Source organism: Microtus pennsylvanicus, chromosome 5 (assembly GCF_037038515.1).
Source record: "Microtus pennsylvanicus isolate mMicPen1 chromosome 5, mMicPen1.hap1, whole genome shotgun sequence".
In the NCBI taxonomy this organism is placed as follows: domain Eukaryota; kingdom Metazoa; phylum Chordata; class Mammalia; order Rodentia; family Cricetidae; genus Microtus; species Microtus pennsylvanicus.
Genome location: NC_134583.1, coordinates 124,387,818 through 124,403,762, shown reverse-complemented (window position 1 = coordinate 124,403,762; position 15,945 = coordinate 124,387,818). Strand labels below are relative to the sequence as shown.

The following is a 15,945-nucleotide window of genomic DNA, read 5'->3' as shown; positions in this document are numbered from 1 at the left end:
CCTCCTATGAACTGTGGCGTCTTTACAATTCCACAAACAATTGACTGAAATTTAGAGTGAGTTTCCTCTTGAAGAGCCATGGTCATCCAGGACATTAACCATTTCCTCGGTTTTATGGAAAAGGCAAAAGCAGGACCTTTATTGACAATATTAAAGGTAGGAGTTTGTACATTTCTGAGCTTGAGAAGGGATCCTGTGTGTCAGGTCCAGGCAAGTACAAGCGATAGTCAAGTTTCATCTGACTAGTGCCCCATTGGACAGCATTCTAGACACCATTGATTCATCAGGGAAGACTGTGGGGTGGTCCAGAGATAGAAGGAGGTACAAAAGGAAAAGGATCCTCTCACTATTGAAATATCGAGAACTTGAACCACATACCAATCCCAAGCATTCTTGTCTAAACCTGCAGTGGAATAATGACAAAACAAAAGGCAAGCTTTCACCTGAGGCTGTGTACATTTTCATACTAGTCATGGCATTTTACTGAAAAATTTATTTTTATTCAACTTTGTTGAAGTATACAACGCAGTGTGTAACCAGCTACTGCAGTCCAGATGCGGAGCATCTCCTCTAGGCTGTGACTGTCTGCAGCTGCAGCTCTGAGGAGGCTGAGAAAAGGATTGGCAGAAGTTAAAGAAACAAAAGCAAAAGGGAGTCATGAGATGGCTCAACAGATAAAGGTTCTCATGCCAAGTCTGATGACTTTAGCTCTACCCCATGATGACCCACATGGTAGAAAGAGAGAACACACACACACACACACAAAAGTAACTAAATAATCTTCTCATGTGTTAATTTGGTCTTGAAATCATAGTATCTGAGTAAATTATTTTTTAGAAGTTAGGCATAGCACAGAGATTAGGTCCTAAAGTGTTTGCTGCACATGAGTGAAAACCCGTGTTTGATACCCAGCACCTACCTAAAAACCCAGGTGTAGTGATGTCTGCTTCTAACCTCAGCATGGATGGCTTGCTGGTCAGTGAGCCTTCCCATGTCAGGATTCCTGGGTCCCAGTGATGAGAGGCTGTGTCACAAAGCAAGGTGGACCTAGTGTTGATCTCTGGCACATACCTGTGCACAAATATAGCCACACAAAAAAGCATACCACTGAAGACTTATGAAACATCTTCATCACCCCAGAGCATCACACTACCCTGCAGACTAATTTTACTCTGTGTCTGTGCCATAGCAAACACTTGTATTTGAGTTATTACAGATGTGACTTGTCTCCTATAGACCTTCCTACAGTGTGCTTTGTGTATGACTTTCCCTCGGGAGACACAAACAAGTGTATACTCAACCCAAGTGAGACACAACAGACCAGCAGGTCCACCCAGGTCTAGCTTGGTAAACCAATGGGTTTCTTGTTAGGGTCACGTGCAGAACATGGTGCCTCAGGCAGCTCCATCACCAGAGAACTCAGAGTCCTCTCCAGCATGGGTGACTTCTTACAAAAGTTGCATCACTTGGAGTTGACTCCCAAGTGTCTCCCAGGCACATCTTCTGCTTATGGGACCTCGGAAAGGAGCTCTGTGGTTTTTAGCTTTCCTAAACCACAATACCCACCCAACTGGGATGCTGGATGCTCATAACTTTGTGTCTAGTGAGATGAACACATAGATTTTCCCCTTCTGAGATGAAGCTCTGGATCACGATACACTATCCACTTTATTATGTTATTCTTTTATGTGTGCTGGTGTTTTCCCTGAATGTATGCCTGTGCTGTGCCTACAGTGGCCAGAAGAGGGCATTAGATCCCGTGAGCCTGGAGTTAAGATTGTGAGTGCTAGGTGTTGGGCCTAGGTCCCCTGGAAGATCAGCCCTGAATCTTAACTGCTGAGTCACCTCTCCAGCCCCATAGTTCAGTTTCTGTAATAGATTTAGATATAGTCTGTTTTTTCTACTTCGTTATTTTTTAAATTACATTTATGTCTTTTGTGTGTACATGTATGTATATGCATGGTACACATGTGGAGGTTTGAGGACAACTTGCTGGAGTCAGTTCTCTCCTTTACCATGTGCTTCCTTGTAGTCTGACATCTCTTGTCAGCCTTTCTTGGCTGGCCAGCTCCCAATAATGACATAGAGACTTAGTCATTATGAAAACTTGGCATCATAGGCTTGTCCCCAGCTAGCTCTTATAATTTAAATCAACCTGCTTCTATTACCTACCTTCTACCCAGTGGCTTTTTACCTCCCCTCTGTACTGTATGTCCATTGGTCGGTGTCTCCTGCACACACAGATGCCTTCTCTCTTTCTTTCTCTGCCCAGAAGTCCTGCCTATCTCTCCTAGCTATTGGCTGTTCAGCTTTTTATTACGCCAATCACAGCAACGCATCTTCACACAGTATATGAATAACCGCAACAGTTCCCAGAGGTGACACTTGGGTGTCAGGCGTGGAGGAAAGCACTGTACCCGCTGAGCCATCCTGCCCCACCTGGGGTTTTCTCCTTTATGGTTGTAACGGTTTTATTAATTTCTCAGCAAGGGTCTTGTGTCCTCCAGAGTGGCCTGGAACCCCTGTGTAGCTGAGGATGGTGTTGATTCTCCTGCTCCTCCTGCTCATAGGCATGTGCTGCACAGCAGGTTTAATTTGAGAAAGTTGTTCATAAGCATTGTTAAAGTTATTGCTATATCGGGCAGTGGTGGTGCACGCCTTTAATCCCAGCAATTGGGAGGCAGAGGCAGGCGGATCTCTGTGAGTTTGAGGACAGCCTGGTCTACAGAGTGAACTCCAGAACAGCTAGGGCTACACAGAGAAACCCTGTCTCGAAAAACCAAAAACAATAAACCAGAATTTATTGACATAGTTGGTTGCCATATTCTTTTTCTCTGATACGCCTGTAGGGTTTAAATGCTGTCCTCTCATTTATGACATGAGTAAAGTGTACCTTTTCTCTTTTGTTTCTTATCAGTCTGGCTAGAAGTTTATAAATTTTATTAATCTTCTCAGTAAATCAGCTTCTTGTCTCACTGATTTTTCTGCTGTTTTCTATTGTATCAATTTATAAGGTTGTCTTCCTCCACTTTGGGTTAATTTTCTTTTTCACTTGAGTTAGAAACTGGTTATCAAGTTTTAGATCATGTTTATTTTCTTAATTTATTTTATGTGCATTGGTATTCTGCCTGCATGTTTGTCTTTGTGAAGATGTCAGGTCCCCTGGAACTGGAGTTACAGACAGTTGTGAGCTGCCATGTGGGTACTGGGAATTCAACCCTGGTCCTCTGGAAGAGCAGTCAGTGCTTTTTAACCCCTGAGCCTTCTCTCCAGCCCCCTATATCATGTTCATTTTCTAACACTGAGATTGAGTGATCTAAGTTTTCCTCGTGGTTAACAACATCCCATAAATTCTGATGTTCTGTTTTCATTTTCATTCAGTTCAAAATATTTTCTCATATCTCTTGTGACATTTAGAAATGTGTCATTTTATTTCTATTATTTGATGATTTTCCAGATATATTTGTTAGTAATTTCTTATTTAATTCCCTGGTGGTCAAAAAAAGTTTGGTGTGATTCCAGTTCTTTTAATGTATTGTGATTTGGCTTATGATCCAGCATATGTCTGTCTTGTCGAATGCTCTGTGTGCCCTTGAGAAGAATGTATTCTGCCGTTGTTGAGTAGACTTTTCTATAAATACCCTTGAGGGCAAGTGGGTTGGTAGTCTTGTAGTCGCTGCTGGTTTGTCTCCTCGCCCATCAGTTATGGGCTCTGCAACCCTAACTGCCTGTCTTCGTTTTCTTCCTTCAGTCTGTCAAGTTTTCAAAGCTCTGTTATTATTTGCACATACACTCAGGACTCTATGTCTCCTTCATCATGGGATTTGACTCTCTAAGCCTGGTATTGTTCTTTTTACATGTGCTTATTTGGGTGAAGGGTGTGTCGTGTGCTACAGCCTGTGGGTGAAGGTCAGAGAACAACTTGGGGAACTGGCTCTCTTTCTTCAACAGGTGAATCCCAGAGATGGAGCTCAGGTTGTCAGGTTTGGTGGCAGTACTTTTACCCTCTGAGACATCATCCCAGTCCTGCTGGCTTTCTTACGGGTGTTGGACTTTGTTCAAGAAGGCAGATGAATTGTTTGTAGATCACGGTGATCCTCTGAATCTTCTCTTAATCCTCAGAAGGATAGGCTTGAAGTAGATAGACTTCATCATGTAGTGCTGCCATCAAGAGTGGAACTGCTAGCCAGCGGTGGTGGCGCACGCCTTTAATCCCAGCACTCGGGAGGCAGAGGCAGGCAGATCTCTGTGAGTTCGAGGCCAGCCTGGTCTACAGAGCAAACGCCAGGATAACCAAAGCTGCATAGAGGAAAAAAATAAAGAGTGCAGCTGCCTGGTATTTGTTTGTTTCGTTTTTCAAGACGGTTTCTCTATATAGCTTTGGCTGTCCTGGAACTTGATTGTAGACCAGGCTGGTCTCACACTCAGAGATCTTCCTGTCCTGCTTCCTGAATGCTGGGATCAAAGGCGTGTGCTACTACTGCCCAATACCTGGTACTGATTTTGAATATCAGGTAAACAGTACTCTGTTGTGGTTGGGGTTGAAATTCAGATACCGCTCTGTCCTGTGCACTCTGAGAACCGTTCATTTTGAGGTCCCACCTCCCTTGTCTGGCTGACCTACATACACGCAGTGTAGATTTTTATTTTTACAATTTCTTTTTTTCTTTTTTTTTCTTTTTCTTTCTTTCTTTCTTTTTTTTTTTTTTTTTTTTTTTTTTTTGAGACAGGGTTTCTCTGTGTAATAGCCCTAGATGTCCTGGAACTAGTTCTTGTAGACCAGGCTGGCCTCGAACTCACAGAGATCCTCCTGTCTCTGCCTCCTGAGAGCTGGGATTAAAGGCATGTACCACCACCACCCAGAAATTTTTACAATTTCTTACTGCGTGCACATGTGTGTGTGTGTGTGTGTGCTGTGTGTGCGTGCGTGTGCATGTGCATACATATTTGTATATCTGTCTGTCTCTTGGTCAGGAAGAAAGTTGAAACATAGAGCTCTTAGATCTCCATATTCTGTCCTTTTAATCATGTTTGGTCCTGTGACTATTTTGGGCCACATTCATAAGGACATGACATAATGTAATATAACATAACAGAAGCATAGAACTTGCAGGAAGGCTCAGTGGATAAAGGCACTTACAGCCAAGCCTCAGAACCCACACAATCAAAGGAGACAGCCAGCTCCTGCAAGTTGTCCTCTCACCTCCACACTTAGGCCATGGCACATTCATGTCCAGGCAGGCAGGCACGCGTGCATGCACACACACACACACACACACACAGAGAGAGACAGAGACAGAGACAGAGAGAGAGAGAGAGAGAGAGAGAGAGAGAGAGAGAGAGAGAGAGAAAGACAGAGACAGACAGCGCACAGCACAGTCCCTGTGTAATTATTAGTCTCCTCTAGATACTAGTTAGACCTGGAACTCACGAATCTCCTTGTTTGTTCTTGTCCTTTGAGGTGCAAATCCTTTAGTTGTTCTATGTAAACAAATGCTAAAAATAGCTCAGCAAGTATTTGAACCCAGCTGCTCAAAGATCACCACGTGTGTCTGCTTAGCTTGTTGGCACAGTCGCCTAATGAGTGCTCTGCACAACTGAGTGGCATTTATGCTGTGAAAATTGGCCCTAACTAGCACACCGCAGTAGGACATTGCAGAATGGGCTGGATCTGATCTGAGAAGTGTAATGTATAGTTTGCATATGTGTGGAGTAAAGAGACATTCTCTCCCCTTCTTTCCATCCTTTGCTCATTCTCTGTGTATGAAAATCTGCCCTTCAGATTGTCCCTGATGGGAGCTTCAGCTGGCAGTTCGGGTCAGACTTGTTCAAGTCAGTGCCCTTTCCTGAAGCTGCTGTTTTAGGGTGCTGCCATGCTAGAGTGTCGCACTCTGAATTATCTGTCCTGGTGCTATAAAGTAGGGGGGCGGTGCTGAAGAGAGAAGGGAATGGGACACTGCAGGGTCAGCAGATAGAGACTCTTGCCACTGAGGCTAATGGCTGGATCTGGTCCCTAGGATTCAAACAAGTCACCTTCTGACCTCTGCGTGTCACGGCAGGTAAGCCCCTTTGTTTCCCTGCCTTCAAAGATGTGCAGCCAGGCAGTGTTACATGACTGTGATTTCAGCGGAATATGAAGGCATCAGGAGTTCAAAGACAGCCTCACCCGGAGTTCGAGGCCACTCAAAGCCATCCCAGGTGTTGTGCAGCAGCTGCTCAACCTCATGGCCATGCATTGTTTCCCACCTGACCCTGCTGAGCTCCAGAGGCGTTTGGTTCCCCACTTTTCTTGTTGGCTCCATGAGGCGGACTTGCTCTGAGGCTGTAGAAGCCTTCTATCAGTGCTGAGAACAGTGCCCAGTGTGAGGTGTCGGGGACAATTCTAATCTTACCATGTGACCCTAATGAGAGATTCCTTTCCTTTTTAGTTGAGCCTGTGTTACTAAATTAATTCTGCAAGCTTGTTGAGTGTTTACTGTTCCTTGGGCTCTGTTAGGCAGTGTGAGGAAGCCACACCGTAACTGGTACTCTTCGGATTGTAACACATCCACTCATGGCAATTTCCAGTGAGGAAATTGATGGTAGCAGGCACGCGTGTGTTGCCCCAAGAGAGGCCCTGCCAACAAATCTCTCCTTGGGAAACCTGTGAAGTAGAGGTGTCTTCGTGGGGAGGTTGTTTATGAATGGGCTGGAAGGGAACTTCAGGCCCTAAAAAAATAGCCATAGGTTCAAGCAGGTGAAAGAAACAGTAGGAACAGTTCCAGTTACTAAGCACTGGTGTGTCAGCACGGTGCTGATGAAGTATGTTACCACATGATAAGAAAGCTGGACCAAGTGTGGTAGTGTGTGCCTTTGACTCCAGCAGGCAAGCAGCTTCTGTGTTTGAGGCCAGTTTGATCTACATAGTAAGCTCCAGGCCAGGGATGTCTCTGAAACAAAGGAAACAAGAAAACTGGCATGCACACACTACGGCACCCTGTGAGGGTCAAAGCACAGCTTTGAGGAGTTGCTTTTACCCTGAGTAGACGCTGGCTCTTTGAACCGTGTTCTCGCGTTCTAAACTGCAGCTCTACTTTCCCAGGCACAGCTGTTGACTGAAACTTTTTTTTTTCAGTACCCATGAGCAGCTAGACCCATTAGCCAGAGTCTCACTCATACAATGCCTTTTCAGCGCTCAAATAGCCTTAACCTGCCCTTAATTTGGAACCTTAAATGTGAATTCTGGGGAAAGAATCGTCATTTGCTTTCTCTTATCAGAATCTCCCTTACGAACTGTCCAGCCCCTGGCTACCGTTTAACTGTAAGGAAGGCACTGACTTCTTAGGCTGGTGACATGGCAGATGGGAATGCATGCTGCACTGTAGGAAGAGATCCTTCCCCACTGGGAGACGTGACCAGTGAGGAGTCCTTAGAGAGACTAGGGAAGATGAAGCTTATGTTCCTCTTCAAGCTCTTGCTAGAGTTGACAAGCATCTCAATCCTGGAATGGATCCAGAGGAAGAATTTCGGCAATGTCAGGCAATCTTTGAGAAAAATCTCTTGGCTAGTGAGTGAACGTCTACCGGAGTGTGAACCTGTAAAACAGCCCCAGTGTGAACCACACACTGAGGGGGGGGACGACACGGCCGGACAGTGGATCCTCTGAAAAGCCTCCCCACTTTAATTCCCTTTTAACTTAATCTATTCCACAGCATCCTGAGCTGATGTCTTGTAGGATTAAGGATTGACAGATGTTAGATCAGAACTGTGAGGAAGCCGATCACATGATGCTGGTCTGTGAGAACAGACTCTGACCTTGAGACGTGAACAGTCACCGGCTTGGTGCCAAATCCTCCTAACTCCTGTCCCAGGCCGACTTGCTAAGGGTTGACTGAGGCCTAAAAACCAACTGAAGCTTAAAGACTCATGAATCTCTGGCTTCTACTGTCCAGAATACCAGTCCTAGTCACTTTTTGTCTGTAACTCATTAAGGGTGGTCTCCCAAGTTTCTCTGTTTTTGAGACAAGGTCTTCTCTCGTAGGCCAGGCTGGCCTGGAATTCTATAGATAGGTGAGGGTGGCCCTGAATTCCTGACCCTCCTGTCTCTACCTAAGTAAGTATACTACATTTGCAAGTATATGTGTCCCCATACCCAGGTTTAGTGCGGCCAGCACTGCACATCTGGCATCATCTTGGACCTGGGACACAGGACAGTCAGGGCTACACAGAGAAACCCTGTCTTAGAAAACAAAGAAGTGAAAACACAGAAAACCACAGCCTTCACTGTGCAGAGCCAGGCATCTATGGGCCTATCTGCTCAACTTTTCTTTCACAGAACCTGTACCCCTTGCACTACGAGGTTTAGCAGCCTTGGCAGCAGGTTCTCGGATTCTGACTTCTGGCCCACGCGCGCGGTCTGGCTTGCGTTTGCGTTGCACAGGAGAATCCAGTGTCCGCAGCAGGATAGTCACCGGCAGCTGGGTGATGATGCATGAGGCCTTACTCCTGACCTGTGTTAGGGTTATCTGGGGACAGCAAAAACATCCCGAAGCCTCTTGTCTCCAGAAAGTTTTCCCTATAAAATTAGTAACTGTTGGCCGGGCGATGGTGGCACATGCCTTTAATCCCAGCACTCGGGAGGCAGAGGCAGGCAGATCTCTGTGAGTTCGAGACCACCCTGGTCTAAAGAGCTAGTTTTAGGACAGGCTCCAAAGCCACAGAGAAACCCTGTCTCGAAAAACCAAAAAAAAAAAAAGAAAAAGAAAAAAAAATTAGTAACTGTTTATTTGCCATTCGCTGTGTGCCAGGTACTGGGGAGCCACTGTCTCGTGTCACTTCACACCAGCTGACGAGGTCACAGGTATGCAAACCGAGGCCAAAAGACCAGAAACTCATAATGACTTTAGATAGTTAATTGGTGCTTAATGTGGAGCCAAAATGCAGATCTGTGACCTCGACGTCCATGTTCCTAATGACTTTGCTGTTTTCTCACGCCATTGTCTCTGGACACGAGGACCAAGTGGTTAGGTCCCCCTCCTCAACCATCCTGCCTAGGTTGCTTTCTCTTGGCTTTTTTGAGGCAGTGTTTTCAGCAAATTGGCCATGAGGCCTTTGAAACTGAGGCCGTTTGTCACATCTTCCACGGAATCTAAACATCCCTTTGTGGTAGAGAATCACGGAGACTATAGTACCTTTGGGAGGATTTAAAATAGCTACTCCCAACGCCTGGCTAGCTCAGTCGACAGAGCATGAGACTCTCCAAATAGGTTCTTCCTGTGAAAGGAGCTGCTCTTGAGACCCAGGGCTCTCGCCGTGGCTGTGTAGTCATTTGGTATGGCAATGTTTCTATTGACCACAGGAGCTTCAAGGTGCTCAACACCTTTATTGCTGGGTCATTTTAGAAAGGAGATTCAAGTTACATTTCCTGGCCAGGAGGGGAGGCTCAAAGGTGACAGGTGTTGGGGCTGAGGAAAGGACTTGGAGCAGGTGCTTGCTCTGCAAGCATGAAGAACAAAGTTTAAATTCTGTACATTTACTTAAAAAAACAGGCATAGCCAGGTGATGGTGGTGGTGCACGCTTTAATCCCAGCACTTGGGAGGCAGAGGCAGGCAGATCTTAGTGTGTTCAAGGCCAGCCTGGTTTACAGAGTTTACAGAGCTAATTCCAGGCAGGACAAGTTCCAAAGCTACACAGAGAAACCCTGTTTCTAGAAAAGAAAAGAAAAAAGAAAAGAAAGAAAAAACAAACAAAAAATCCAGTCATGGCTCTATGTACACCTGTAACCCCAGTGCTGTGAGGGCAGACAGGATGCTCACTATGACACGAGCCACCAGCCAAACGCCAGGTTCAGAGACCTCAAGGAGATAAAGCTGAATGTGATGGAGTCGAGCGTCTGATACCATCTTCAGCCTGCACGCATGCACACACGCGCACACACAGGTTTGCGTTCCCCCCTACATAACACCTGTGCATCTACCACATACACTCACATACACAGTTGATGTCAGCTGTTATCTGAATGCTTGTACCGAGAGTGCTGGAGTCGTTATTAATAAGACAGTGCTACCATCGTTATTAATAAGAGCTTCAGTTACTCTCAAAGCTTTCCTAGCATCCGGTGTCCTGGCTGCATGGGGTCATCATGGTTTGTGAGGATGCCTTAGAAAACATGACTAGTGGATAGTTTTCCTACTCTGAGCTACTGTGGACTGAATTGTAGGTATGGATCTAGGAAGCCTCAACCCCAGCCAGCAGCTGATGAAAAAAGGTGGCCTCTGTTTAGAAAAGAGGCTAGTTATATTTATGTGGTGTTGTTCCGAGCCAGGGTCTCACTGTGTGACCCGAGCTGGCGCAGAGCTCACTAAGGAGACACTGGCCTCAGATTCACAGAGGCATACATCTCTTTCTGCCTCCCTAGTGCTAGGCGTAACTGTGAGTACCTTTGCACTTAGCTGGGATAGTTTAAAAGGGAGTCTGAGCTCAGCCTTGTGACACAGGCCTGTAATCCCAGCTGCTCAGGTGTCTGAGGCAGGGGATTGCAAGCCAAGGCCTGAGCTACAGAGCTCTCCAGAGAAGGAACTCAGTCTAGGAGGGGCCACTGGGGTTGGCAGGAAGCCAGATGCAGAGGTTGCATGAGTGCCACCTTTGCCGTGACCCAGGTCAGTAGTGAGGCTTGAATAAATGTCTTCTCTACAGCATGCGAGAGTCCCTGAGTGTGCCCAACCCAGACCTGGGCAGAGAGCGTCTCTGTCTTCTTGCATCAAAAGTAAAGGAGCCGTGGTGGCGCAGGGGGCAGCAGAGTCTGCTGATCTGACAGCGAGAGGAGCATAGCCAGGTGATCCTGAGAGCTTCCGAGGCTGAGGCTCTGGGGTCCAGTTGGTACACTGGGGTACAGTCATCTCCTCCTGTGCTGCACCTTTTTTTAGCAACTGGCTTTAGTGTGATTTTGTCATTTGGTACCTGACTCCCCTCAGGGAAGACTACCCAAGGTGTTAGATTATAGGCACTGCTGAGACTGCGCAGCTTGTAGGATTTAGGGACGCATGAATTACTCTGTTTCACCTGGTTCTTAGGAACTGGCACCGTCTTGGAGGAATTTTGCCCTTTTTTTGGCCTTGAGTCAAGACCCTGGCTAGCTGTTTAGCTATGAATGCTGCCCACAAGCATGAGAGGACTGGATTGCCCGTGTGCCTGCCATTGCTGGTCCCAGTCCCCATGCTTATGGAGCTGGAAGCAGAGCAGACAGCCTACCCTGTGGGACACTGGTGGAGTGGTTAGGAGAAAGAAGCGTCAGGCCTTTGCCTTTGCTGCCTCTTGAAGCCCAGGACACAGCCCCGCTCAGTGTCTCCAGTTCTTCGTCTCCTCGGGAACTTGGGCAGAAAGGAACATTTGCTCCCAAGTAGGGTTAACTTTGGTCTGGAAAGGAAAACAGCCCAGAGGTGACCTTCTGTCCCAGGGGCCAGCCTTGGTCCATAGTGTGACTGACCCCGACTGGTCCCTTTGCCTCCTGCCTTCTCTCAGGCCAATGCCCTCACACTTACCCTCCCAGTTCCTTGTGAGCAAGGTTGTCCTTGATGTCATGGTCTTCCTGCATGCAGGTTACCAGATGCGCAACCACTTTTCTACCCGCTCCTTCTTTCCTGCTAACGTGGTCTAGTGCCTCTGCTTCCACCTGCCCCTTGCCTGAATCATTGTCTCAGGAACTGCTTGCCTGGGGTTCCTTTTTTATTAATATTAAGCTCAGATATCCAGGATTCCCAAGGTCAGCTGAATTTTGAATCTTCACCCCACAGAGAGTCAGGTCAGGTGAGGTTGCAGATATGTCAGGAGGTGAGACAGGAAGATGAAGTTGTAGTTCAAACTGAGCTCTGTAGTGCGTTCCAGGCTGGCCTAGACTATATAACAAGACCTTGTCTCAAAAAAACAAAGGTCAGGGGCTGGAGAGATGGCTCAGTGGTTAAGAGCACTGGCTGCTCTTCCAGAGGACCTAAATTCAATTCCCAGCACCCACATGGCAGCTCACAACTGTCTGTAATTCCAGTTCTAGGGGATCCGACACCTTCACACAGACATACATGCAGGCAAAACACATAAGAAAAGTCCACATAAAATAAAGTTAAATAAATTTTAAAATGTCAGAGCAGCATTGTTGAGGAGAGAGACACCCTGTTCCCCATCAGAATAACAGTTGCAGCCTATTCTTGAGTGTCCACTGTACCTCAATGCTTGAATGCCCAAAAGTTTGTTCCAAGAGATGGATATGAAGGCCGGGTTGGCACTGTGGGATGAAAACAAGTGGCAGATGGTGCTGAGGAACATCCCAGGACTGAAGAAATGTGGTTTCCAGAAAGGGAGAAGCAGTAAGCCATTGGCAGAAAGCTCTGCTCGGCACCCAGGACAGCCTGGCTAGAGGACGCGGGGCTGAGGGTGCATGGTGATGTCAGGGACACTGGCGACCATACCCAGGGCACACGGCCTCGGTGTCCGTGCTGGGCTGCTCAGAAAAGGTAGGGAATGGAAAAGATTCAAAAGTGGTCCCAGAAGCTGGGCAGGGCGGCGCATGCCTATAACCTCAGCACTTAGGAGGTTCAAGTCCAGCCTCAACTACACAAGATACATTTCTTTCTCAAAAAGGAAGCAGTATGGGAGAAGATCTCATAAACCAGAAGGATTGCTCCCTGCCATCCTGCCTCCTTGCTTTATATAAGCATTCTTGCCAGGGACTGAGACCCTGTTTGGCCCTTGACTTTCTTCAGGTACTAGAGGTGGTTCGAGCCAACTATGACACACTCACACTGAAGCTACAAGATGGCCTGGACCAGTATGAGCGCTACTCCGAGCAACACAAGGAAGCTGCCTTCTTCAAAGAGCTGGTGAGTGCCCATTCCCAGCTCCACCTGTGTCTCTGGGGGGGCATTCTGGACACTGGGATCTGCTCTATATCTAGGGTATGACTGCAGCCTGCTAGATAATAAAATTAGAGGGTCTGCATGTAACTTCTCCAAAGCATTTTGGAATGAGGCAGTGAGAGGCAGATACTCCAAGGCAGCCTTACCCACCTCGTCTGCAGCCACAGAGAACACCTTACACAGCTGCAGCTGGGCCTGAGGTCTGGCATGTGTTGGCCAGTGCCAGCTATGATGTTTTACCCTGTTCCTGTCCTTAGAGCAATTCTTGAGAGCAACTGGTCCTTCTGCAGTCACTCCTTTCTCACTCCCTAGCTGGTGTTGGCCTGAGAGTCCCCTTCCACAGCTCCACTCCCAGTATCCCCGGCCCCTCCCAGCAGAGCTCCAAGCGGACCTCTCCCTTTTCCCTTCCTGTTCTGTACTCAGAGCTGCTAAGAAAAGTCCTGCCTCCCTGCCGCTCCACTGCCTGCTTGGCTGACGCAGACCCTGGCAGTGGCTGACATTGCACGAAGGCCCTAAACCCACCTGCCAGGCTTGCGCCAGCGAAGCTTTCAGTTAATGCACCGAGTCTGTGCATGGCTCTGATGCCAGATCGTGACAGCCCAGCTCTAACTGGGACATGAAACACCTCAGGATTTTTCTGTGGCGAGTTAGTTGTGAACAAGAAAGCCATCGTGACCAGGCAGTGGTGGCACACACCTTTAATCCCAGCACTCGGGAGGCAGAGGCAGGTGGATCTCTGTGAGTTTGAGGCCAGCCTAGTCTACAGAGAGAGTTCCAGGACAGGCTCCAAAGCTATAGAGAAACCTTGTGTCGAAACTGCCCCCCCCCCCCGAAAAAAGCCATCATGTAAAGAGAGTAGGAACAGTGTTTGTGAATGTGGTCTTTACATTAGTGTGGGGACCACTGGGCACCGGCAGCAAATAGAGACTGTCTTTAGGTTATGGAGAGGGTTAAAAAGGAGACTTAGAGTCTCTCTCTCAATACAGTATCTCACCATATAGTCTTGACTGGCCTGGGGCTTGCAGTGGTCCTCCTTCCTCAGCCTCCCGAGTGCCAGGATCACAGGCAGGCGCTGTCCTTTGAGGCCTTTGGCACTTTCCCTCACTCCTGGCTGCACCTCTGGCACAGGGGAGGAGTTAGGAGCTAAAGAGCTGGCTTTGCCTGCAATGGCCCTGCTTCCTGCCTCGTGACTCCACTTCCTTTCTTAGAGCAAAGCAGAAATGAAAGAAATGCCCCCTGGCCTCTGGGGACTAAGGCAAACAGCACATTCTTCCCCTCCCTGGTTGGTTTGTTCCTCACAAAAGTACAGACATATTTCCCTGGACAAGCTAAATTCCTCATGAAGCCAGCTAGACTTGGGAGAAAGACACAGATCTTTCTCCTGGCCACGCAGAGCCTCAGACAGTGCCCTCTGCTGTTTGTAATGGACTGTTCTCTCTGCCTCTGCCCTTCCACCTTCCCAGGTTCGATCCATTAGTACCAACGTCCGGAGGAACCTGGCCTTCCACACACTCAGCCAGGAAGCCCTCCTGAAGGAATTCTCTACCATCTCCTGAGACTGCGCTGCCTAAGAGCCATTGACTGCCCCTACCCATGAGGCTCCTGGGCTGGAGGGCAAGCACAGGGAGTGGGGACTGCCTTCAAGGTTGGAGAGAAGCAGAGACAGCGAGAGTCTTCAGTGAGCTTGGACAGCTGGGGCAAGCCCAGGGTGATCTTATTTGGGGAGAAATGGGCGGGCAACAGAAAAGGCATGCAGAAATGCGGGGCTTCTGGGCTGCATTCACGGGGTACTGCCTCATGACTCCAGCTGGGGTTCCAGGTTCTGGCTTCTGATTGATTATTCAGGTGCTGGTGGAGCAGGCCTCAGCTGATGCCAACACTCTGAAGGCCAGCGGCTGGTTTTGGCTATGACGCCACATCCTGTTCCCTTTTTGGACCTGGAGCTGAGCGAGGCCCCTGCCCCTGCTGCAGTGTGTCCAGTCTTCTGCCCAAGCATAGAGTAGGTCAGGGATGGCACCTTTTTTCTGTTTTCTAAATTCAAACTTGATGCCTCAGAGAAACTGGAGATTGGAATCTGCCTGGTGCTGTGCTCCGACCTCCACTTTCTGGATTTGGTTTTGGCACCAGGAGTACCTGTTCACTTTTCCTTGCCTTCCAACCGTTGACTCATCAGCACAATAGGCCCACAACTTTAGCCTTTCGTTTCCAGTCTGTTTTAAACTGTCTTAAAAGAGTATGTGTGAAATAAACATTGACAGGTTTTCTGCAGCCCTCAAGGTGCCTACTTTGCTGGTTCCCTTTCCAGCAGCTCCCCCTCCCCACCACCCCCTCCAATGGGAGCCTAGAGATGAGCTCCCCTCCACGTGCTCCACCCCCTCACCCTGCTGTTGTTTACATTCTGCCTGCCTAAGAATTTCCTCTAGGGAGGAGTCTGTTCCTGCTGTGGTCTGGTGCTGGGAGGGAGAGAACCTGTCCCGGTTAGGGAGTTTAGGGAGCGGGTGCTGGTGTTCCTGTTGGCTAGGTGAGCCTTATGCCTAGGACCTCCATCTTGTCTAGCCATATTCTAGCTGGGTCTTGGGCACATCCCACCTTCATGAAGTTGGCCTGTGGCTTCTCTCTCAATAGTCTCCATGGAAGCCCTGCAGGGCCTTTTCCTTCCCCACAACAGCCGCAGGAAAAACCGCTGCTCTGAGGTCCTCCATGCACCCAATCTAAAGTTTTGTAGACGGCAGGAGGCATGCAGCTGGTGGGTTCAGAGGGAGGCTGAGTGCCTGTGCATTTAGCGTCTCTCTTGGGAATACTTGCCCTCCCTGGGAGCCAGGGTTCTGTTTGAGCAGAAGTGTGGTAGTTATAGAGAATTCAGCAACAGACTGACATGCATAGATGTAGGTTGGGTCATCTCTGATCATTGGTCACTGGATGGATAACTTGACCTGAGGTTTCTAGTATTTTCCATGGTGATAAACCCCAGAGCAGCTGGATCTGGAGCTGGTGGCAAATCAAAGCTATTAAAAATGGATTTGTGTGGTACAGTCTCTTTAGTGTCTTTTTCCCCTT

The 15,945-nt window shown here is 48.0% G+C and overlaps 1 protein-coding gene across 2 annotated transcripts in view; it reads left to right on the top strand.

Moving 5' to 3' along the window:
• Nucleotides 1–15,923, top strand: part of Armh3 (armadillo like helical domain containing 3) — a 195,752-nt gene extending 179,829 nt beyond the window's left edge. For both annotated transcript variants that reach the window (XM_075974238.1, XM_075974239.1), the window contains 2 exons: nucleotides 12,736–12,852; nucleotides 14,352–15,923. In XM_075974238.1, the coding sequence (XP_075830353.1) occupies nucleotides 12,736–12,852; nucleotides 14,352–14,444 (210 nt within the window). In that variant the 3' untranslated portion in view covers nucleotides 14,445–15,923. The remainder of the gene's footprint in view (nucleotides 1–12,735; nucleotides 12,853–14,351) is intronic.
• The last annotated feature ends 22 nt before the right edge of the window (nucleotides 15,924–15,945 follow it).